The sequence below is a fragment of the Pseudophryne corroboree genome, chromosome 2, assembly GCF_028390025.1.
Source record: "Pseudophryne corroboree isolate aPseCor3 chromosome 2, aPseCor3.hap2, whole genome shotgun sequence".
Classification (NCBI taxonomy): Eukaryota; Metazoa; Chordata; class Amphibia; order Anura; family Myobatrachidae; genus Pseudophryne; species Pseudophryne corroboree.
The window spans coordinates 900459933-900486281 of record NC_086445.1 but is presented as its reverse complement, the minus strand read 5'-3'; the positions used below and the strand labels follow the sequence as shown (position 1 = coordinate 900486281).

Below are 26349 nucleotides of genomic sequence, written 5' to 3'. Positions count from 1 at the left end.
AAAAGACATCAACCCTACCCAAAATGTTTAGGTGAATGTAATTTTATATATGTGTCTTATCTTCATCTCTGCAACCTCCAGCTAATGGCACACATAGTCGACAGGTGATATCCACATGTACTAGCATTCACATGTTTCCCCCTCCATGTATCATCAACTAAATGTGCACCCCATTTGTTGGAACAAGAATCCGAAAAGAGCTCGGTAGTGTTTGTTGGCCCACTTACAGACCCTTAATACGGGATGAGAAGGATTTAATGTATACTTCGCAGTACCTCAAAGCTTATTTAGAACATATACGGCACGATGATACATGCCCCTCAGACATGGATTCATACATACATGCTTTTTACTATCCCACTAGGTCATACATTTCCCACCTACAACTCTCCCTGATCATCCAAGCTTCTGTAGATATTGTATAGATATTTTTCTGTTTAGTGATTAGGTAGTGGCAGTTATTGGTGACTGCCAAAGGGTGGACTGTCAAAGTCGAAAAATATTGCAGTACACACATCACGTACAAACTACACACAGATGGCCTCCGTGCGCGTACTTGCTCTGCCGTGCGTGCGCATATTCGCAATTTGCGTATGGTCGCTCCCGCGGACCTGCGTATTAGCGCGTGGTATGAGTATTTACGGTAGAGTTTGTGAACGCATGGAAAAGCCATCAAAACACATTACATATTTAATCCAAATAGTGCACATTTTACACATAGCCTCCCTGCACCACAGCAGCAAGTTACAGCAGTTTAAATGGTTTCAGAACAAAGGGATTCACCTTTACAGTATAGGAGGGAACAGACTAAGGTTATAAGGTGGTGTTTGGTATCCAGCTGTAGAGTATTTTAAGGGTAATATTCTGGTGTTGGTCTGCAGTAGATCGTATGTTCCTGCGGATAGTTATGTGCAGGAGCAGAATATAGATATAAACTGTATTTACTGTACATTATGTAGCGGCGGGAATCCAGAGGAGACCACCCACAAGAGCAGTTGGAACAGACATCGCCCACCTATTCAAACCGACCTATGACCTCTCCTGTACTGTAAATGACCATCCCTGTGTCCAATGGACAAAGAGATTACAGTATCCATTGTGTTAGGTTTTGGAAGAATTGTATAAAGAGAGCCTGCTGCAGGCCTGGTCAGACACAAGACTCACAAAGTTATCTATCAGATGACTGAGGACCAGACTGGGTAGCGCGGCTAATCCAATCACGTATGTACCATTGACTGTAGCCATTATTCTGTTATATTGTATTGTATTATATATTTATATTGTAACCCCCTTTCAGTAATAATACGCTGTGGTGTCGGAACCCAGCATTTTAAATAGCAAACCGGTGTCGTGTTTTCTTTTCCCTGCTAAGGTTTAGAGTGTAATACTATCGCATGCATAACTGTTAAGGGTTTGCGGTGTATCTCTGGGTGTGTACACGCTGTGTGTACTTTGTACCGTCAGCGCAGCGTTTTCATTCCTGTATATAAATCAGCATTATCAAGTAGGATTTCATTACATAGAAACATAGAATTTGCCAGCTGGTAAGAACAACTTGGCCCATCTAGCATACTTTAAACACATATACACGCCCACACACTTACATACTAGGGTTAATTCTGTTGCGTCAGTTCACCTATCAGTCTATTTTTGTATTGTGGGAGGAAACCGGAGTACCTGAAGCAAACCCATGCAAGCACAAGTAGATTATACAACACAGTTAGGGCCATGGTGAGAATTTAACCCATGACCTCACTGCTATGAGGCAGTAATGCTAACCATTACACCAGGCATGTCCAAACTGCGGCCCTCCAGCTGTTGTGAAACTACATATCCCAGCATGCCCTGACACCGTTTTGCTGTCAGAGAATGCTAAAGCTGTGTCAAGGCATGCTGGGATTTGTAGTTTCTCAACAGCTGAAGGGCTGCAGTTTGGACATGCCTGCATTACACCATCCGTGCTGCCATATTATTGATGAAATTATAATATTGTGCGGTGGTCACAAAAAAATCTATTTTACGGTGGTCACTGGCGTGCTTTGCATTATATGACAGTCACTGGGATACTTTCTGTTTTGCAGGGCAGTCACTGGGATGCTTTCTGTATGATATGGCAGTCACAAGGATGTAATATATAACAGTCACTGGGATACTTTCTCTATTGTAGGACAATCACAGGGAGACTCCCTGTATTGTAGGACAGTCACTGGGATGTTCTCTGCATTGTAGGACAGTCACTGGGATGCTCTATTGTATAGGATTCTCTTTGTAGTTTATGGGTTACAAGAATGCTTTCTGTATTGTATGGCGGCCAGCAGGGTCGGACTGGCCCACAGGGGAACAGGGGAAACCACCGGTGGGCCCTACTGCCTGTGGGCCCTCCTCCTCCTCTAGGGATCAAGTTCCAGACTATCCTAGTGCACTGGATTTATGCATTATACATATGTTATATTATACTTCACTATAATTTGGTTTAATATATATTTACTAAGGGGCACAGAACATGTAATGGTTAGCTAAACCTCTGTGGTGGCTGGCCACGCCCCCACTGGAACCTGGCTACACCTTTAAGCATGGGCCCCTACAGCAGCATTCCCCCGGTGGGCCCTTCATGCCCCAGTCCGACACTGGCGGCCAGACACTAGTATGCTCTCTGTATGGTATACAGGTACCTCAAACGTCCGCTGTTGCTGTGACTCAGGTACCAATGATAAGGATAGATAATGGTGTGCTGGCTATACCTACTTACCTACTTTTGTGTTGGCGCTGCCTACGGTTTGTATAGTCCATAATGCATGAGGGCATGTTCAGATTTTCTCCAGAGTCACTCTAAACTCCCAATCTGCCCTGCATGTCCCCCTGCCCCTTCATGTTACCAATCTGCCTGTGTATGTTGATAATTAGTGCATGTTCACATGGCCGTTCTTGTAGCCTAAACACATTGCACTACGTATGTTTTTTTTTTGTTTGTTTTTTATAGAGATCATTGATGCCTTAGCCTGCAAAATATTTCCAGTACATTAAGCACTTCAGGGCTGGAATGTAATAGATTCCAATATGGAACAAATGGCAATACTTATGCAGTTTCACTGCAGGATTTACAGTGCCGATATGTTTTTAAAGACAAAAACAGTCTGCTTAAATAACATTGAAAAATTGCCACATTTGCCAAATCAGAAGCTATTACATTCCGGCCCAAGACTATTTACTTAAAACAGGCTTTTAAACTCATAAATGTTAGTCCCTTAGTGTTACAAACATACAAAAGAAATCCATTCATGTAATTTTGAGTGAACATTGAAATGAACAAAAATTATTTGTAAATGTAAGGTTTTAGGCGCGCCTCACAGCACATTTTTAGCATTTGGGCCCAAATGTATTAAGCCTTAAAAAAGTGATATAGTGGAGACTGATAAAGAGTGATAAAGTACCAGCCAATCAGCAGTCTAAGGGGGATATCCAATTGTTTGAAAAGTCAGTTGGGTGTTTTTTCCTATCTAATAGACAGGAAAAAACAGACACCAAACCGACTTTTCAAACATTTAAATTCCCCCCTAACTGTCATGTTAAAGGAGGTTTTTGAAAAATGAGTTAAGACCTGGTTGGCTGGTACTTTATCTCTCTTTGGGGGTCATTCAGAGTTGATCGCTCGCTGCCGTTTTTCGCAGCGATCAGGTTACTACTGCGCATGCACCACAATGCGCACGTGCGTCGTACGGGTACAAAGCGGATCGTAGCTGGGCGATGGATTTAACGAAGAATCCATTCGCACAGCCAATCGCAAGGAGATTGACAGGAAGAGGGCGTTTGTGGGTGGAAACTGACCGTTTTCTGGGTGTGTTTGGAAAAACGCAGGCGTGTCCAGGCGTTTGCAGGGCGGGTGTTTGACGTCAATTCTGGGACCTAAAAAGACTGAAGTGATCGCAAGGGCTGACTAAGCCCAGAGCTACTAAGAAACTGCAAAACACTTTTTTGTTCCGCTCGGCTGCACACGCGTTCGCACACTTGCAAAGCGAAAATACACTCCCCCATAGGCAGCGACTATGCATTTGCACGGCTGCAAAAAGTAGCTAGCGAGCGATCAACTCAGAATTATGGCCTTTATCGGTGTCCACTTCATCACTTTTTAAGGCTTAATACATTTGGGTCTTGATCTTTAGATCTTTGACTCCTGTAATGTCTTTTTTGACTACCGGATTTTCAATCATGCGGCTCCTGCTCATTGAGAAAGGCATCTTCAAGTGACATCAGTTCATACACCAACTGCGAATACACTACCTTTCCAACAAATTCTTATTTTCTGAGACAATACGGGACTTTCCCTGACCACATTATTTACTGCAATACAATGCTCAGTATTATTTGGTGCCTATTTAATTCACCAACTTGCAGACTGTGTAATACTAGTTTATTAGTGATAAGAACATGTTTAGTGTATTATCATTGAAGTAACCACATGAAGAACGGTTGAGTGTTGTGTTTATATGGTAGGTTTGCAACAGTGAACAAATACACAAAATATATTTTAACAAATCTATAATCATTCTATTTTCAACAATAGTAAAAAATAAAATGATAGATTCAACTTGCATTCTACAGTTTGGTTCAGATACTAAATGTAAACAGTAGTAGAGTTGTGATACAAGATTGACTTTTTTGTTGTTTAGGTCTGCTGAAGCTTCCCATCTGTAGAGAATATAGGACTGCATTTTCCTATAGTATGTGGAGAAGATGAGTGGAGATACTATATGTGTTGTGTTAGGACAGGCAAGTCCAGATCTCATCTTAACTCTTGCAGAGGGATCAGTATAATATCCCACCGCGTGCTAACCCGGCAGTCAAAAACGAGTTTTATGGTAAGAACTTACCTTTGTTAAAACTCCTTCTGCGAGGTACACTGGGCTCCACAAAGAAAGACATAGGGGTGTAGAGTAGGATCTTGATCCGAGGCACCAACAGGCTCAAAAGCTTTGACTGTTCCCAGAATGCACAGCGCCACCTCCTCTATAACCCCGCCTCCCGGCACAGGAGCTCAGTTTTTAGTTAACCAGCCCAATGCTGTAGCAGGAAAAGAGACGACAATGGTTAGTAGCCACATACACCACACTCTCACGACCGGAGAAGTGTTAGCGGCTAATGCCATACCAACCCAAATAAGCTAAGTGCTTCAGGGTGGGCGCCTTGTGGAGCCCAGTGTACCTCGCAGAAAGAGTTTTAACAAAGGTAAGTTCTTACCATAAAACTCATTTTCTGCTGCGGGGTACACTGGGTTCCACAAGGACAGACATAGGGGATGTCCTAAAGCAGTTCCTTATGGGAGGGGACGCACTGTAGCGGGCACAAGAACCCGGCGTCCAAAGAAAGCATCCTGGGAAGCGGCAGTATCGAAGGAATAGAACCTTATGAACGTGTTCACAGAGGACCACGTAGCCGCCTTGCACAATTGTTCAAGGGTCGCACCACGGCGGGCCGCCCAAGAAGGTCCAACAGACCGAGTAGAATGGGCCGTAATGTGAGCAGGAGCTGACAGACCAGCCCTCACATAAGCATGTGCAATCACCATTCTAATCCATCTGGCCAAAGTCTGCTTGTGAGCAGGCCAGCCCCGTTTGTGAAACCCAAACAGAATAAAGAGAGAATCAGATTTCCTAACAGAAGCAGTTCTCTTCACATAGATACGGAGAGCCCGTACCACATCCAAAGACCGCTCTTTGGGAGACAGATCAGGAGAAACAAAGGCCGGTACCACAATCTCCTGATTAAGATGGAACGAAGAAAACACCTTAGGCAAGTAACCGGGACGAGTCCTAAGAACCACCCGGTCACGGTGAAATATCAGATATGGGGAACTACAAGACAAGGCACCCAAATCCGACACTCTTCTAGCTGAAGCAATAGCCAGCAGAAACACCGCCTTAAGGGAAAGCCACTTAAGATCAGCTGAACCAAGAGGTTCAAACGGAGACTCTTGTAATGCCTCCAAAACCACTGACAAGTCCCAAGGAGCCACAGGCGGGACATAAAGAGGTTGGATACGCAACACACCCTGAGTAAAGGTATGCACATCAGGTAAGGTTGCAATCTTTTTCTGAAACCACACCGACAAGGCAGATATTTGAACCTTGAGGGAGGCCAGACGCAGGCCTAAGTCCAGGCCCTGCTGAAGAAAGGCCAACAACTTGGCTATACTAAACTTGGAAGCGTCATAATTGTTAGATGCGCACCAAACGAAGTAAGAATGCCAGACCCTATAGTAAATCCGAGCAGAAGCCGGTTTCCGGGCCCGCAACATAGTTTGAATGACCGCCTCAGAAAACCCTTTATCCCTTAAGACGGAAGCTTCAAGAGCCACGCCGTCAAAGACAGCCGGGCTAGGTCCTGGTAGACACAGGGGCCCTGAACGAGGAGGTCTGGGCGTTGTGGAAGTAGAATTGGACGCTCTGACGATAGGCCCTGCAGGTCTGAGAACCAGTGCCGTCTGGGCCACGCCGGAGCTATGAAAAGCAGAATTCCTCTTTCTTGCTTGAACTTCCGAATTACCCTGGGCAGGAGTGACACCGGAGGGAACACGTACGGCAGCCGAAACCTCTACGGCACCGCCAGCGCATCCACGAATGCTGCTTGAGGATCCCTTGTCCTTGCTCTGAATACCGGAACCTTGTGATTGTGTCGAGACGCCATCAGATCTACGTCTGGAAGGCCCCACTCTCCGGCGTGTACGTCCTGACGACTGAGAAAGTCCGCTTACCAATTCAGGACTCCCGGAATGAATATTGCCGATATGGCCGGTAGATGGCGTTCCGCCCAATGTAGAATCCGTGAGAGTTCCTTCAGTGCCAAACGGCTTCGAGTGCCGCCTTGATGATTTATGCAAGCCACTGTGGTGGCGTTGTCCGACTGTACTTGAACAGGACGGTTCTGAATTAAATGCTGGGCCAGGTTCAACGCATTGAAGACCGCCTGCAATTCCAGAATGTTGATCGAGAGGAGAGATTCCTCCTTGGTCCACCGACCCTGAAGGGAGTGTTGCTCCAGCACTGCGCCCCAACCTCTTAGACTGGCATCTGTCGTCAACAGGACCCAGTCGGATACCCAGAAGGGACGGCCCCTGCACAATCGTTGGTCCTGGAGCCACCAGTGCAGCGACAGACGGACCTCCGGAGTCAATGAGATCATGTGAAACCTGATCCGGTGAGGCAGGCCGTCCCACTTGGCTAGAATCAGCTTCTGGAGGGGGCGAGAATGGAATTGAGCATAATCCACCATGTCAAATGCTGATACCATGAGGCCCAGCACCTGCATCGCCGAATGTATCGACAATTGCGGATGAAAAAGGAAGCAACGAATCCTGTCCTGAAGCTTCAGGACTTTCTCCTGAGACAAGAACAACCGCTGGTTATGAGTGTCCAATAGCGCTCCCAGGTGCACCATGCTCTGAGCAGGGACCAGGGAGGATTTCTTCCAGTTGATGAGCCACCCGTGGGCTTGTAGAAACTGGACAGTCATATCCAGATGACATAGGAGAAGTTCTGGGGAAATTGCCAGGATTAACAAGTCATCCAGATACGGCAGTATCCTGACCCCTTGATGGCGGAGTACCACCGTCATCACCGCCATGACTTTGGTGAAGACTCGCGGAGCCATAGTTAAACCAAAAGGTAACGCCCGAAACTGGTAATGGAGGTTGCCAATCCCAAACCTCAGGTATTGCTGATGTGACACTGCTATAGGAATATGCAGGTAAGCATCCTGCATGTCCAGGGAGACAATGTAGTCCCCAGGTTCCAAGGCCAGAACTATAGAGCGAAGGGTTTCCATACGGAACTTGGAAACTTTCACAAACCTGTTCAATGCCTTGAGGTTGAGAATAGGCCGAGAGGACCCATTGGATTCGGGACCAGAAACAGCGGAGAATAGTACCCCCGGCCCCTCTGAGCAAGAGGCACCTGTACTACAACTCCTGTATCCAGGAGTGTCTGTACCACCGAATGTAGAGTGTTTGCCTTTGTCTGGTCCAATCGATGAGGGGGACGGTTTTTGAAGGCTATGGCGTAACCTCGAGTGACGACTTCCCGTACCCAGGCATCTGAAGTGGTCTTCAACCATTCCTGGGTATACCCTAGAAGCCGGCCCCCCACCCTGGGATCCCCCAGGGGGAGGCCCGCCCCGCCATGCGGCAGGCTTATCGGTCTTGGAAGCTGGCCGACGAGCAGACCAGGCTCTTTTGGGCTTCGGCTTACCATGTTTGGAAGTGCGGGCCTGCTTGTTGTACGCCTGACCTTTTGCTTTACCTGAAGGACGAAAGGGGCGAAAGGAAGTACCTTTAGCCTTCGACACAGAAGGAGCGGTACTTGGCAGACCGGCAGTTTTGGCAGTAGCCAAGTCAGCCACTATCTTATTTAAGTCCTCCCCAAACAGAATATCTCCCTTGAAAGGGAGTACCTCCAGGGTTTTTCTAGAGTCCAGATCCACAGACCAGGATCTCAGCCACAATATCCGGCGAGCCAGGACTGATGTAGTAGAGGCCTTGGATGATAGAATACCGGCACCAGAAGCCGCCTCTTTAATATAGTGAGAAGCTGTGACAATATATGACAAGCATTTTCTAGCATGGTCAGAAGAGATTTCAGCTTCCAACTCTAGGGCCCATGCTTCAATAGCCTCTGCAGCCCATGTAATAGTGGACCTTTGTGCAGCACCCGTGAGGGTGTAAATCGCTTTCAGACAACCCTCCACACGTTTATCCGTAGGCTCTTTTAGAGACGTGACGGTAGTGACAGGTAGAGCTGAGGAAACCACCATCCTAGCCACATGAGAGTCTACTGGAGGTGGCGTTTCCCAATTTTTAGACAGCTCTGGCGCAAGGGGATAGCGAGCCAGCATCTTCTTTTGAGGCACAAACTTCTTTCCCGGGTTTCCCCAGGGTTCCTGACGTATATATCCATTAGGTGGTCAGAGTGAGGTAAAACTTGTTTAACCACCTTCTGACGCTTGAACCTATCTGGTTTCTTAAGAGGGGTGGATGGCTCGGGATCATCCGTAATCTGTAAAATCAATTTAATAGCCTCCAAAAGATCAGGAACATCCACATGTGAACTACCCTCCCCCTCAGCAGTATCTGTGTCAGAATCTGTGGGGTCAGTGTAAGCGCCATCTTCATCAGACGAGGTGTCAGTGACAGCAGTGAATTGTGAGGAGATAAGAGCTCGCTTAGAGGACCCCTTGGTCTTAGGCGAGCGAGGGTCAGACTTTTTAGTAGTCAAGGACTGGTTCAACTTCTTCAATTGAGCAGACAAATTATCCGCCCACAGCGGGTTAGCTGCAGGGACCACATACGGCTGCACCGGCATAGGAGGTCCCATAGGGGGTGTTAGTTTAGTAACTAGCATATGTAGAAGCGTGGAAAAAGTAGCACACGGTGGATCATTATGCACCCCCGTTGCCACAGTCCCACTGGGGGGCAAGGAGCCCCCAGAACCAGAGCCCACAGCTGCTATAGTCTCCTCATAGGGATCTGTGGCTTCAGCAACACCGGCAGTGTGTTCAGCCCCAGAACCGTTACCTTCAGAAGCAGACATGATATAACTTGCAATATCAGGTAACACAGTACAATTGTCAGCAGCACAATACCTCTTGCCCAAACCTCTGCGCAGTGTAGTCAGCACAAGCAGGGATACAGGAGAGATATGGTGACTAAAATCACAAAGAAAAATACGTATTAAAGTATATCTTATGAAAATCCTATATAATTATAAAACCTGACGCACCAAGCCCCCTCAGGTTATAGAATATAGGTATAGCAAGTTGAGCGAGAGACACGAAATGGAAACCACTCAGCAAGCTAATGCACACACATATAGTCACAGTTATACAATGCAGAGTTTATTACTAACAATAATACTGCCATGGACCAGCTTATATATATAGCTATGTAGTCAATAGATATAACACTGCACAGTAAGAACTGGATGTATATCACAGGGTACTTGTACCAGAGAACCCTGACTAAGGGGGTAATTCCAAGTTGATCGCAGCAGGAAATTTTTTAGCAGTTGGGCAAACCCATGTGCACTGCAGGTGTGGCAGATATAACATTTGCAGAGAGAGTTAGATTTGGGTGGGTTATTTTATTTCTGTGCAGGTAAATACTGGCTGCTTTATTTTTACACTGCAAATTAGATTGCAGATTGAACACACCGCACCCAAATCTAACTCTCTCTGCACATGTTATATCTGCCTCCCCTGCAGTGCACATGGTTTTGCTCAGTTGCTAACAGAATTCCTGCTGCGATCAACTTGGAATTACCCCCAAAATGCACTCTTTCTTAACTAACACTGTCTAAGTGACATGTAGAATACTTAACTGTCATGTAAAGTCACAGCGCTGACAACCAGGTGGCTATACAAAGGAGGATTTGCCCAAGCAGTCCCAGGAACAGTGTAGCTGAGAGAAATGGCACCCAAACACTGACAGGGAGTGAGGGAGAGACAGATATGCAGCTCCAGGGCGGGAACATTTGCTGGAAATGGCGCCCTGGGGCTCGGGGAGGGGCCCCAGGTCTAAGCCTTATACCCTCTGCTGGCAAAACCACCAGGTACTGCGGGCTACACACAAAAAGGTTTTAAGAGAAAACCTGACCTGCACCCATGCCCTGGTGATCTAGTGGGATCGCCTGTACTGCCACAGTGTCCACCGCCAGCGCACGCGGCCCACCTCCCACCGACCGCACCGGATCGCAATAAAGTACGGGTCCCGCAAGCGGGACCCACTCACCACCTCCCGAAGCGCGGCCACGCGATCCCGGAGAGCCCCCATTGTGTGTGCCTGACCAGAAGAAAACCGGAGCCTCCTGCTGTAGTTACCCGGCAACCAGGGCTCGGGAGTGTACAGCGCCGCTGGGGAGAGATGTAGCTGCAGCAGTGAATGTCACTAGACATGTACACACTGCTACAGCCCTTGAAGTCTTCACTTTTCTTCTCAAAAAAGCTCTTCTTAGGATTGCCCAGAGCAGCCCCTCTGTTATGTGCCTGCTATCTGCGGCACCAACTACAAAACTGAGCTCCTGTGCAGGGAGGCGGGGTTATAGAGGAGGCGGCGCTGTGCATTCTGGGAACAGTCAAAGCTTTTGAGCCTGTTGGTGCCTCGGATCAAGATCCTACTCTACACCCCTATGTCTTTCCTTGTGGAGCCCAGTGTACCCCGCAGCAGAAATACCGACGCTGGGATACTGAACATAGAAAGACCCCCTGACCCTGCCCGCTGCCTAACCCTAATCTCCCCCCTTTGTGCCTAACCCTAACCACCCTCCCCAGAGGTGCCTAAACCTAACCCCCCCCTTCCAGCAGCCTAAACCTAACCCTTCCACCCCGTAGCCTAACCCTAACCCATTCACTTATCCCTGGCTGATCTGGTTTCAGAGTCTCCTGAGGAGTACTGAAGAGTACTGTTAATGGTCCCATACACTACGCAACATGTCTGTCTAACATGTCGCAGGCGATCACCCCGGCAGCCTGTCCTTTTGCATACAATGTATCTTGGGCGATCCTGGGCAATCCCAGCCACGCCTGCGGGGTCGGACATGATTGAATGTGCAGCACATTCAATCTGGAGGATCCGATCCGATGCTCACAGGAACGCGCATCGGATCGGATCGGAAACACCTCCAAAATTGCCCGATTTCATCCGATATATCAGGCCGAATGCCCAAAATCGGATGAAATCGGGCATTATCGTCCTAGTGTATAGGGCCCTTAAGTGTTACTTCTGGCATTAACCTAGTATTACAGTACCGCTGTGTTTGATACCAGGTATACATAGCGCTACATTAAATCCATTTATTAATGTATAGTTTATAGCTTTCTCATGTCTCTGGTCCTGAAAGATAATCTGCAATGGGCACATATTTAATGATTATATGTGGTTTATGGCTAAATCACAGGTCACTTATGCCAGTGCCCTTTAATATATGGTGTCTGCTGGCTTTCTGCAGTTAGCAAAGCATAATGTATGTAACGGTAGCATATTGCGGTTTCATACTCAAGGCTGATGACTTTCCTAGGAACCGAAGAAAACAAGTTTCTGGATACACTGTGGTGCTGCCATAGCTCTAGAATTCACTGACCTTTGCCTCCAGCAGGTTATGGCAATTCTAATGCAATCAATTAAACTGAAGATTATAATGACTGGGGTACAGTTATAAGGCTGGAACCATATAAGTATTTTATAACCAGCATTTTCTCTGCTTTTAAAGCTCAGACTGTAAGATCACTTTTAGGAGGTTTTCTAGCTGGTTTTATACTCTCATTGCGTATAGACTGTGGTGTAGGAATGGTAACTGAATGATATAACATTGATGTTTTGCAACCATGTGGCATCAATGTTTTGTGGCCAATGGGGGAAACATCTGTAATATTGATGTTCTCTTTGCATACCATATGCCTTGTTTAAGTCATTGTAATGTCTGCTGTTTGAAACACTACTTAAAACTAATAAGAAAAATCTCTTACCTTCATCTTCTCATTCTCAGTTTCTTTAGCCAGCTGATCAACAAGATCAATCAAACCACCAACTATTCTCTGAAAGTCACCTATTTCTGAAATTAGAAAGAAAAGTGTGTTCTATGAGTAACTAAAATATCAGTACCATTATCAGTATCAGTCAGCGGCGGATTTAGCAGTGAGGCCGCCTCTAGGCACAACAGTAATGGCCGCCCCTCGTCTGCCAAATTGTTTTATTTATATTGATTGGTTATAAGCCCTCATTTGATTATAGCTAATTTAATAGAATAATAAAGAAAAAGCCACTACCCATGATTTTTTTTTTAATGTACATATTTTACATAATTACTAAGTAGGAGAGCTTAGAGGGGCAGTATGTGCACGTCCTACCCGTTTACACGTCACAATAAGGAGATTTATGGTAGACTTACCATGGTTAAATTTCTTTCTGCGAGATACACTGGGTTCCACAGGGAATACATCAGGGTGTACAGTTGGATCTTGATCCGAGGCACCAACAGGCTAAAACTTTGACTGTTCCCAGGATGCATTGCATGGCCTCTTCTATAACCCCGCCTCCGTGCACAGGCGCTCAGTATTTAGTTAACCAGTCCAATGCAGTAGCAGGTAAAAGAGAAGGCAGATGTTAGTCACATAGAACCACATTCTCATGACAGGAGAAGGGACCAGCGGCTAATGCCATACAAACCAAAAGAAGCTAAGTGCGTCAGGGTGGGCGCCCTGTGGAACCCAGTGTACCTCGCAGAAAGAGATTTAACCATGGTAAGTCTACCATAAATCTCCTATTCTGCAGCGGTGTACACTGGGATCCACAGGGAATACATCGGGGATGTCCTAAAGCAGTTCCTCAAGGGAGGGGATGCACCTTAGAACCCGGCGTCCAAAGGAAGCATAATGGGAGGCAGAAGTATCAAAGGCATAGAACCTAATGAATGTGTTCACTGAAGACCACGTAGCCGCCTTGCACAATTGTTCTGCGAACGTGCCACCGCGGGCCGCCCGAGAAGGTCCAACAGACCAAGTAGAATGGGCCTTATAGCAGCAGGAGTTGGGAGCCCAGCCAGCGCATAAGCTTGTGCAATCACCATTCTAATCCATCTGGCCAAGGTTTGCTTATTCGCAGGCCAGCCACGCTTGTGAAAACCAACAAGTACAAAAAGGGAATCTGACCTCCTGATAGAGGCAGTTCTTTCCATGTATATATCCACGCTCTTTGGAGGACAAGTCAGAAGAGATAAAGGCCGGAACCACAATCTCTTGGTTAAGGTGAAAAGATGACACCACCTTAGACAAATAACCTGGAAGAGTCCTAAGAACCGCCCGGTCACCATGAAATATCAGAAAGGATGGACGACAGGACAATGCGCCTAAGCCCAAAACCCTTCTAGCAGAGGCAATAGCCAGCAAAAAGAGGACGTAGGCAGTGAGCCATTTAAAGTCCACCGTCTCAAGAGGTTCAAATGGAGACTATTGCAGGGCATTCAGGACAACAGACAAATCCCAAGGAGCCACAGGAGGGACATAGGGAGGTTGAATTCGCAATACACTCTGGGTGAATGTATGAACGTCAGGAATAGACGCAATTTTCTGCTGAAACCACACCGACAAGGCAGATATGTGAACCTTGAGGGAGGCCAGATGAAGTCCTAAGTCCAGGCCTTGTTGCAAAAAAGCCAGAAGTCTGGAAGTACTAAACTTGTAAGCATTGTAATTCTTAGCAGCACACCAGCTGAAGTAAGAATTCCAGACACTATAATAAATCTGTGCAGAAGCAGGTTTGCGGGCCTTTAGCATAGTTTGGATAACCACCTCGGAAAATCCTTTGGCTCTCAGGAGTGAAGTTTCAAGAGCCATGCCATCAAAGCCAGTCTGGCCAGGTCTGGGTAGACACAAGGGCCCAGAACAAGGGTGTCTGGGCGTTGAGGAAGTAAAAGAGGATGCTCTATCGATAGACCCTGCAGGTCTGAGAACCAATGCCGTCTAGGCCACGCTGGAGTGACTAGAAGTAGTATTCCTCCTTCTTGTTTGAACTTCCACAGAACCCTGAGCAGGAGTGACACTGGAGGGAATGCGTAGGGCAGCTGAAAGTTCCATGGAATTGCCAGTGCAACCACGAACGCTGCTCGAGGATCCCTTGTCCTTGATCCGAAGACCGGAACTTTGTGATTGTGTTGAGACGCCATCAGGTCTACATCTGGTAGGCCCCACTTGTCCACTAGGAGTTGAAAGACTTCCTGATGAAGACTCCACTCTCCAGCGTGCATGTCCTGACGACTAAGGAAATCTGCTTCCCAGTTAAAGACTCCCGGAATGAACACTGCCGATATTGCTGGCAGATGGTGTTCCACCCAACAAAGGATTTTTGACACTTCCATCATTGCCATGCGGCTTCGAGTGCCGCCTTGATGGTTTATGTAAGCCACTATGGTGGCGTTGTCTGATTGTACTTGAACAGGCCTGTTTCGTAGCAGAGGCAGGGCAAGATTCAAAACATTGAACACTACCCGCAATTCCAGAATGTTTATCGGGAGGAGAGAGGAGTGTTGCTCCAACACCGCGCCCCAACCCCTCAGACTGGCGTCCGTAGTCAGAGGGCGGGAATGAAGTTCAGCGTACTCCACCATGTCGAAAGCCAACACCATGAGGCCTAGAACTTGCATCGCCAAGTGTATCGACACTCTTAGGCGAGAAAGAAAGTATCTGATCCTGCCCTGAAGTTTCAGAAACTTCTCCGGAGACAGAAAGTCTTTGGCTGTGTGTGTCCCCAGGTGCACCATGCTCCGAGCAGGGACCGGCGAGGACTTTTTCCAGTTGATGAGCCACCCGTGAGCTTGTAGGATTGGACTGTCAGTTCCAGATGACTGAGGAGAACATCTTGGGAGTTCGCCAGGATCAGCAAGTCGTCCAGATACGGAAGGATCCTGATTCCCTGACGACGGAGATGGGCCATCATCATGGCCATTACCTTGGTGAAGATCTGAGGGGCTGTGGTCAATCCAAATGGCAGTGCCTGGAATTGATAATGTAGGTTGCCAATAGCAAACCGCAGATACTGCTGATGTGACATGGCAATAGGAATATGCAGGTAAGCATCCTGTATGTCCAGGAATACCATATAGTCTTCGGGTTCCATGGCCAGTACAAATAGAGCACAGAGTTTCCATATGAAATTTGGACACTCACAAATTTGTTCAATGATTTGAGGTTGAATATAGGCCGGAAAGACCCATTTGGTTTTGGTACTAGAAACAGGGTCGAATAGTATCCTCTGCCTCTCTGGGACAGAGGTACCGGCACTACCACTCCTGTATCCAGGAGGGAACGCACAACCAAGTGTAGAGATTGCGCTTTTAACAAATCCGAAAAGATAACCATCGAGCAGAACTGGCGAGGGGAACGTCTCTTGAAAGAGATTGTGTACCCGAGAGAGACAACTTCCCGCACCCAGGCGTCTTAAGTGGTCTTTAACCAGGCCTGGGCGAACTGCAAAAGTCGGCCTCCCACCCTGGGAACCCCAATGGGATGCCCGCCCCGTCATGCAGTAGGCTTATCTTGTTTGGAAGCAGGCTCACGGGCGGCCCAATACTGTTTTGTTTTGGGCTTAGTAGTTTTGTAAGCACAAGCCTGTCTCGGGTACGCCTGACCCTTTGTTTTTCCTGGAGTTGGTAAGGAACAAAAGTAGTACTCTTTCCTTCGGTGCAGAAGGATTAGTACTTTGGAGGAACGCAGTCTTAGCAGACGCGAAGTCAGTCACAATCTTATTTAGATCCTCTCCAAATAGGATGTCTCCCTTAAAAGGGAGCACCTCCAAGGTCTTTTTGGAGTCTAGGTCCACCTTCCAGGACCTTAACCACAGAATTCGGCGGGCCAGTATAGACGTAGTAGACGCCTCGGCTGCCATTACACCTGCCTCAGAGGACGCCTCCTGAATATAGTGGGAGGCTGTGGTAATGTGAGAGATATTGTCTGGCAGTGTCAGAAATATCCTAAGGCAGCTCATCCTCCAATGCCTGAACCCATGCTTCAATTCCTTTGGTGGCCCAGGAGACCGCCATAGTGGGTCTATGTACAGCACCGGTAAGGGAGTAAATAGACTTCAGGCATCCCTCCACACGCTTATCCGTCGGTTCCTTCAGTGAGGTGACAGTGGTGACAGGCAAAGTAGATGACACCACAAGACGGGCTACATGAGAGTCCACCAGCGGTGGAGTTTCCCACTTGTTACTCAACTCCGCAGGGATAGGATAACGAGCTAGCATCTTTTTAGACAGGGAAAATTTCTTTCCTGGAGACGACCAGGATTCCTGACGAATGTCAATTAAATGGTCAGAATGTGGTGAAACTACTTTACTAACTATCTGACATTTGAATTTATCAGGTTTCTTAGACGCAGTAGTGGGATCTACCTCATCATCAATTTGTAGAATCAGCTTAATAGCCTCCACTAGGTCAGGAACATCAACCTGAGTTGTGGTTTCCTCGTCAGAAGCGACTGTATCAGTGTCTGACGGATTAGTATATTCCCCATCCTCATCAGAAGAATTATCTGAAATATTAGTGGATTGTGAGGAGGAAACGGTTCGCTTAGATGACCCCTTGACCCCAGAGGGGCGTGGGGTAGACTTTTGTCTAACCAAGGATTGATTTAATTCTTGTATCTGGGTAGACAAAGCTTCCGTCCAGGGCGGATTAACTATAGAGACAATATGAGGCTGCAATGGCACGGGCGGTCCCACAGGGGCATAAGATGCGTCACAAGCGTATTCAGCATACTTGAAAATGTTGCCCAAGGTGGTTCCTGATTGACCACAGGTGCTGCGGGCTGACTGTGATATGTATGGCACCCAGTACCTGAACCATCAGTTAAAACTTCTACCTCAGGTAAATCCTTGGTGCAAGCACTGCATGATGCAGAAGTGTCCACGGATTTCCGCCCTGTGTGGCAGACATTATAGGGAATGTAGCCTTAGAGCGTAACAATACAATATAGCCAGATAAACACAATACCTGCAAATAACCCCCTGATTTATGTCATTTATGTGACAGTAAATACAGGACACAAACAGAGAATTAAAGTGGTATGACGTGACTGAAATACACTGCAAGAAACACAACACAGTATATACTGTGTAGCACAGAGGCGGAACTACTGGCAGGGCAAGCAGTGCGTTGCACTGGGGCCCGCCTCTGTCCAGGGGCCCAAGCATGTAATGAGTCAAACTGACTCATTACATGCCGCTGTGCGCTGCGGGCAACCGCTGCCCGCAGCGCACAGCCGCCCACAGAGAAGAAGAGCAGCGGCACGGACGGGGGAAGGAGGAGGACGGAGGTGAAGGAGGGAGCCGCAGCAGCGCTTTGTTACTGGTGGAGGTGCTGCTGCCCCTCTGCTTCACTATAGGCTGTCTTCCGAGAACAGCCTATAGTGAAGCAGGGGGGCAGCAGCAGCAGCGCCTCCACCAATAACACAGCGCTGCTGCGGCTCCCTCCTCCACCTCGTCTACTGCCCGGGAATCGTCAAGCTGCACGAGGAGCCTGAGCCAGCGGAGAGGGTAAGTATGATTCTACTTTCTTTCTTTCTCTTTATTTCTTTCTTTCTGTCTCTTTCTTTCTTTATTTCTTTCTGTCTCTTTCTTTCTTTATTTGTTGGGACTGCCTGCCGCTATGTGTAAAAATGGGGGACTGCCTACCGCTATGTGTAAAAAGGGTGGACTGCCTGCCGCTATGTGTAAAATAGGGGACTGCCTGCCGCAATGTGTAAAAATGGGGAATCTGCCTGCCGCAATGTGTAAAAAGGGAGAATCTGCCTGCCGTAATGTGTAAAAAGGGGGAATCTGCCTGCCGCAATGTGTAAAAACGGAGGACTGCCTGCGGCAACGTGTAAAAAGGGGGAATCTGCCTGCCGTAATGTGTAACAAGGGCACGCTGTCTGCCGTAATGTGCAACAAGGGCACGCTGTCTGCCGTAATGTGTAACAAGGGCACGCTGTCTGCCGTAATGTGTAACAAGGGCACGCTGTCTGCCGTAATGTGTAACAAGGGCACGCTGTCTGCCGCTATGTGTTAAAAGTGTACGTTGTCTGCCGTTATGTGTTAAAAGTGTACGCTGTCTGCCGTAATGTGTAAAAAGGGGACGCTGTCTGCCGTAATGTGTAAAAAGGGGGACGCTGTCTGCCGTTATGTGTAAAAAGTGTACGCTGTCTGCCGCTATGTTTAACAAGGGCACGCTGCCTGCCGTTATGTGTAAAAAGTGTACGCTGTCTGCCGTAATGTGTAAAAAGTGCACGCTGTCTGCCGCTATGTGTAACAAGGGCACGCTGTCTGCCGTTATGTGTAAAAAGGGGACGCTGTCTGCCGTAATGTATAAAAAGGGGGACGCTGTCTGCCGTAATGTGTAAAAAGGGGACGCTGTCTGTCGTAATGTGTAAAAAGGGGACGCTGTCTGTCGTAATGTGTAAAAAGAGGAATCTGTTCGCTGTAAGGTGTAAAAGGGTCTCTACCTGGTGTAGTGGTGCTACTGTGCGGCGTAATTTGAAGAATGGAGACTACTGTGCACCGTTTTAGGAATTGGTATTATTTTGTGGCCACACCCCTTCCCCGCGAAGCCACGCCACCATGTATTTTTGCGCGCGCCTACGGCGCGCACTGCCCCTGTTTTGCATGCAGGGGTGGGGCTCCGATGCCGTTTCTTGCACACAGTGCTAAAATGTCTAGTTACGGCACTGTTGCTAGGTATCCATTTCTCTGGCCCTGAGCAGGTCCCCCTCACCAGATCCTCTCAAGGGGTGAGGGGGTGGACTTGGATGGGATGGGGGGGCCCAAAGCATTTTGTCGCACCTGGGCCCACCGCTTGCTAGTTCCGCCACTGGTGTAGCACTAATATATATATATGAGACGCAGCTAGCCTCCCAGGGTACAGAATATAGTGATAGCAATAAGTGTGATACACGAGAAGGAAATCCATACAGCAGCTACAGACACACTCAGTCACAGGTACAATGCAGAAGTTATTTCAGATGAACAATAAAACTGCACTGGACTAGTAAAATTACATATCTGACGAACGGTTCCCGGTGGTGTCTAAAGCGATCAAGAAACACTGGTCAATTGTCAGCACAGATCCAGTGGTCGGGAAGCATTGTTCTGAACCACCAATAATGGCATACAGACGAGGAAATAACTTGAAACAACTCCTCATGCATCCGAATAGGACCAAAAAGGTGACAGACAAAACCTGGATTTTGACACAAAAACCGGGTTGTTTTAAGTGCACGGGCTGTGCCACATGTCTATAGCTGGATTAAGGCTTTGGGGGGCCCGGGGTACTTAAGACAGTGGGGCCCTAAAATCTAAAATTAAAATCATAACATCTTTAATTACTACAAAGAAAATTACAATTTGCTGGTAAATATGAAAGAATCTTTCATATAGGGAGCACATGCATGTATATATAATATATACGTGTGTGTGTGTGTGTGTGTATATATATATATATATATATATATATATATATATATATATATATATATATATTTTACCTATGTACAGTGGTCGAAGCGGAAATTTTGAAGTGGGGGTATGGAAAAGTGAAGGTTGCAATTATGCAAGCGCCTCCAGGGAAGGGGACGTGGCCACTCAAAAGGAAGCGTATCCTTCAGTGTAGTTTACCACACCATATACCGCTTATACACATTATGCACCACAATAGTAGGACCCCTTATGCTACCTAGTACTGGTGCCCCTTTCACATTATAGCACACAGAATGAGCGGAAATTCACATTATACCACACAGTATGAGCTGAAATTCACATTATAGCACACAGAATTAGACGAAATTCACATTATAGCACACGGTATGAGTCAAAATTCACAATATAGCACAAAGAATGAGCCGAAATTCACATTATTGCACACAGAATGAGCCAAAATTCACATTATAGCACACAGAATGAGCAGAAATTCACATTATAGCACACAGAATGAGCCGAAATTCACATTATAGCACACAGAATGAGCCAAAATTCACTTTATAGTACACGGTATGAGCCGAAATTCACTTTATAGCACACGGTATGAGACAAAATTAACAATATAGCACACGGTATGAGTCGAAATTCACATTATAGCAAACGGCAATGAGACAAAATTCACATTATAGCACACTGAATGAGCCGAAATTCACCTTGTAGCACACTGAACGAGCCAAAATTCATCTTGTAGCACACTAAATGAGACAAAATTCAGATTGTAGCACACTGAATGAGCCAAAATTCACATTGTAGCACACTGAATGAGCTGAAATTCACATTGTAGCACACTGAATGAGCTGAAATTCACACTGTAGCACACTGAATGAGCTGAAATTGTGACAGCAGTGGCAGCCAATGACGACAGGGAGAGAGAGACCGTGACGGCAGGGAGAGAGTGACGACAGGGGGAGAGAGAGTGACGACAGGGGGAGAGAGAGTGACGACAGGGAGAGTGTCGACAGTGACGACAGGGAGAGTGTCGACAGTGACGACAGGGAGAGTGTCGACAGTGACGACAGGGAGAGTGTCGACAGTGACGACAGGGAGAGTGTCGACAGTGACGACAGGGAGAGTGTCGACAGTGACGACAGGGAGAGTGTCGACAGTGACGACAGGGAGAGTGACGACAGTGACGACAGGGAGAGTGACGACAGTGACAGCAGGGGAACATTACCTCATTTGTTGCTGGCAACAGTGAGCTGTGGGCTGCTGGCGGCGTCGGGCGGCTAGTGGTTGGCACCAGGCGGCTGGTGAGCGGTGTGCGCGGGCGGCAGGCAGCGGTGAGCAGCTGTGAGATACTACAGTGCTCTACACAGCCGCCGGCTGCCGCACAGGGACGGGGAACACCATGTGCAGCAGGATGGCCACTTCCCTCGCCTCCTGCTGCACTTTCATGGGCTCATTTCCGAGTCAGTGGAAGAAGTGGCGGTATACCATACCGCCCCACTTCGACCACTGTGCGTATGTGTGTGTGTGTGTGTGTGTGTGTGTGTGTGTGTGTGTGTGTGTGTGTGTGTGTGTGTGTGTGTGTGTGTATATATATATATATATATATATATATATATATATATATATATATATATACATACACACATATATGTATATATAATAAGAATTTACTCACCGGTAATTCTATTTCTCGCAGTCCGTAGTGGATGCTGGGAACTCTGTAAGGACCATGGGGAATAGACGGCTCCGCAGGAGACTGGGCACATCTAAAGAAAGATTTAGGACTATCTGGTGTGCACTGGCTCCTCCCCCTATGACCCTCCTCCAAGCCTCAGCTAGGACACTGTGCCCGGAAGAGCTGACACAATAAGGAAGGATTTTGAATCCCGGGTAAGACTCATACCAGCCACACCAATCACACCGTATAACTCGTGATAGGAACCCCGGTTAACAGTATGAAAACAAAAGGAGCCTCTGAACAGATGGCTCGCAATAACAACCCGATTTGTGTAACAATAACTATTTACAAGTATTGCAGACAATCCGCACTTGGGATGGGCGCCCAGCATCCACTACGGACTACGAGAAATAGAATTACCGGTGAGTAAATTCTTATTTTCTCTGACGTCCTAGTGGATGCTGGGAACTCCGTAAGGACCATGGGGATTATACCAAAGCTCCCAAACGGGCGGGAGAGTGCGGATGACTCTGCAGCACCGAATGAGAGAACTCCAGGTCCTCCTCAGCCAGGGTATCAAATTTATAGAATTTCGCGAACGTGTTTGCCCCTGACCAAGTAGCAGCTCGGCAAAGTTGTAAAGCCGAGACCCCTCGGGCAGCCGCCCAAGATGAGCCCACCTTCCTTGTGGAATGGGCTTTTACAGATTTAGGCTGCGGTAGTCCCACCGCAGAATGCGCCAGCTGAATAGTGCTACAAATCCAGCGCGCGATAGTCTGCTTAGAAGCAGGAGCACCCAGTTTGTTGGGTGCATACAGGATAAACAGCGAGTCAGTTTTCCTGACTCCAGCCGTCCTGGAAACATAAATTTTCAGGGCCCTGACTACGTCCAGTAACTTGGAATCCTCCAAGTCCCTAGTAGCCGCAGGCACCACAATAGGCTGGTTCAAGTGAAACGCTGATACCACCTTCGGGAGAAACTGAGGACGAGTCCTCAACTCTGCCCTATCCATATGGAAAATCAGATAAGGGCTTTTATAGGACAAAGCCGCCAATTCTGACACACGCCTGGCCGAAGCCAGGGCCAACAGCATGACCACTTTCCACGTGAGATATTTCAAATCCACAGTCTTAAGTGGTTCAAACCAATGTGATTTCAGGAACTCCAAAACCACATTGAGATCCCAAGGTGCCACTGGGGGCACAAAAGGAGGCTGAATATGCAGAACTCCTTTGACAAAAGTCTGAACTTCAGGCAGTGAAGCCAGTTCTTTCTAGAAGAAAATCGACAGGGCCGAAATCTGGACCTTAATGGACCCCAATTTGAGGCCCAACGTCACCCCTGCTTGCAGGAAATGCAGGAATCGACCCAGTTGAAATTCCTCCGTTGGGGCCTTCCTGGCCTCACACCAAGCAACATATTTCCGCCAAATGCGGTGATAATGTTTTGCGGTGACATCCTTCCTGGCTTTGATCAGGGTAGGGATGACTTCCTCCGGAATGCCCTTTTCCTTCAGGATCCGGTGTTCAACCGCCATGCCGTCAAACGTAGCCGCGGTAAGTCTTGGAACAGACAGGGCCCCTGCTGCAGCAGGTCTTGTCTGAGCGGCAGAGGCCAAGGGTCCTCTGAAAGCATCTCTTGAAGTTCCGGGTACCAAGCTCTTCTTGGCCAATCCGGAACTATGAGTATAGTTTTCACTCCTCGCCTTCGTAATATTCTCAGTACCTTGGGAATGAGAGGCAGAGGAGGAAACACATAAACCGACTGGTACACCCACGGTGTTACTAGAGCGTCCACAGCGATCGCCTGAGGGTCCCTTGACCTGGCGCAATAACTTTTTAGCTTTTTGTTAAGGCGGGACGCCATCATGTCCACCTGTGGTCTTTCCCAACGGTTTACCAGCATTTGGAAGACTTCTGGATGAAGTCCCCATTCTCCCGGGTGGAGGTCGTGCCTGCTGAGGAAGTCTGCTTCCCAGTTGTCCACTCCCAGAATGAACACTGCTGTCAGTGCTAACACATGATTTTCCGCCCATCGGAGAATCCTTGTGGCTTCTGCCATTGCCCTCCTGCTTCTTGTGCCGCCCTATCTGTTAACATGGGCGACCGCCGTGATGTTGTCTGATTGGATCAGTACCGGCTGATTCTGAAGCAGGGGCCTTGCTTGGCTTAGGGCATTGTAAATGGCCCTTAGCTCCAGAATATTTATGTGAAGCGAAATCTCCTGATTTGACCACAGTCCTTGGAAATTTCTTCCCTGTGTGACTGCACCCCAGCCCCGAAGGCTGGCATCCGTGGTCACCAGGACCCAGTCCTGTATTCCGAATCTGCGGCCCTCTAGTAGATGAGCCCTCTGCAGCCACCACAGCAGCGACACCCTGGTCCCTGCCGACAGGGTTATCCGCTGTTGCATCTGGAGATGGGACCCGAACCATTTGTCCAACAGGTCCCACTGGAAAGTCCTTGCGTGGAACCTTCCGAATGGAATTGCTTCGTACGAAGCTACCATTTTTCCCAGGACTCGTGTGCATTGATGTACCGACACCTGTCCCGGTTTTAGGAGGTCTCTGACTAGAGATGACAACTCCTCGGCTTTTTCCACTGGAAGAAACTTTTTTCTGGTCTGTGTCCAGAATCATTCCCAGGAACAGAAGACGTGTCGTCGGGACCAGCTGTGACTTTGGAATATTGAGAATCCAGCCGTGCTGTTGCAGCACTTCCCGAGAAAGTGCTACCCCCACTACCAACTGTTCCTTGGACCTCGCCTTTATCAGGAGATCGTCCAAGTACGGGATAATTAAAAACTCCCTTCTTGCTAAGGAGTATCATCATGTCGGCCATTACCTTGGTAAAGACCCTCGGTGCCGTGGATAACCCACACGGCAGCGTCTGGAACTGATAGTGACAGTCCTGTACCACAAACCTGAGGTACTCCTGGTGAGGAGGGTAAATGGGGACATGCAGGTAAGCATCCTTGATGTCCAGAGAGACCCTGTAATCCCCCTCGCCCAGGTTCGCAATAACCGCCCTGAGCGATTCCATCTTGAACTTGAATCTTTTGGTATATGTGTTCAAGGATTTTAAATTTAATATGGGTCTCACCGAACCTTCCGGTTTCGGTACCACAAACATTGTGGAATAGTAACCCTTTCCTTGTTGAAGGAGGGGTACCTTGACAATCACTTGCAGTGAATACAGTTTTTAGATAACCACCACACTGCCTCCCTGGCAGAGGGAGTTGCCGGTAAGGAGGAATTTAGGAAACGGCGGGGGGGAGACGTCTCGAATTCCAGCCTGTACCCCTGAGATACTGTTTGAAGAACCCCGGGATCCGCCTGTGAGAGAGCCCACTGTGTGCTGAAATTTTTGAGACGGGCCCCCACCGTACCCGGGTCCGCCTAAGCAGTCCCAGCGTCATGCTGTGGACTTACCGGACGCAGGGGAGGACTTCTGCTCTTGGGAACTAGCTGTGTGCTGCAGATTTTTCCCTCTACCTTTTCCTCTTGGCAGAAAAGATGAGCCTCCAGCCCTCTTGCTTTTCAGGGGCCGAAAGGACTGTACCTGATAATACAGTGCTTTCTTTTGCTGTGGGGTAGCTTGTGGCAACCAGTTTGATTTCCCAGCAGTAGCTGTGGAAACGAGGTCTGAAAGACCATCCCCAAACAGTTCCACCCCCTTATAGGGCAAAACTTCCATGTGCCGTTTTGAATCGGCATCACTTTTACATAGCGCTTATTTGTGATGCCAGCCGGCAAATATCCCTCTGTGCATCACGCATGTATAAGACAGCGTCTTTTATATGCTCTATTGTCAGCAAAATATTGTCCCTATCCATAGTTCCGACAGGGAATCTGACCACGCAGCTGCCGCACTGCACCTCCATGCCGAGGCAATAGCTGGTCTCAATATAATGCCCGTGTGTGTGTATATAGCTTTAAGGGTAGTTTCCTGCTTTCTATCAGCAGGTTCCTTTAGGGCGGCCGTATCCGGAGACGGTAGTGCCACCTTTTTTAATAAGCGTGTCAGCGCTTTATCTACCCTAGGGGGTATTTCCCAACGTGACCTATCCTCTGGCGGAAAAGGGTACGCTGCTTAGAAATTATCAATTTCTTATCGGGGGAAGTCCACGCTTCCTCACACACCTCATATTAATTTCTCAGATGCAGGAAAAACTACAGGTAGTTTTTTCTCACCAAACATAATACCCTTTTTTGTGGTACCTAGGGTATTAACAGAAATGTGTAATACATTTTTCATTGCCTCAATCATGTAACGGGTGGACCTATTGGAGGGTACACTAGTCTCATCGTCGTCGACACTGGAGTCGGTATCTGTGTCGACATATGTGTCGGTCACCTGAGGTAGCGGGCGTTTTAAAGCCCCTGATGACATTTGAGACGCTGGAACAGGCACAAGCGGAGTAGCCGGCTGTCCTATGTCGTCAAACCTTTTGTGTAAGGAGTTGACACCTTCCATAAGTCCATCCACACAGGTGTCGACCCCGCAGGGGGTGACATCACATTCACAGGCATTTGCTTCGCCTCCACATCATTTTCCTCATCATACATGTCGACACAGCAGTACCGACACACAGCACACACACAGGGAATGCTCTGACAGAGGACAGGACCCCACAAAGCCCTTTGGGGAGACAGAGGGAGAGTATGCCAGCACACA

At 47.8% G+C, this 26349-nt stretch overlaps 1 protein-coding gene across 5 annotated transcripts in view; it reads right to left on the bottom strand.

Annotated features, from left to right (window-relative positions):
- Positions 1-26349, bottom strand: part of IFT20 (intraflagellar transport 20) — a 120661-nt gene that overhangs the window by 33778 nt on the left and 60534 nt on the right. For all 5 annotated transcript variants that reach the window (XR_010241527.1, XM_063956040.1, XM_063956044.1 and 2 more), the window contains exon 3: positions 12508-12593. Coding sequence is in view for 4 of the 5 variants with exons in the window: in XM_063956040.1 (XP_063812110.1) it covers positions 12508-12593 (86 nt within the window). In the remaining variant the exon portion in view is untranslated. The remainder of the gene's footprint in view (positions 1-12507; positions 12594-26349) is intronic.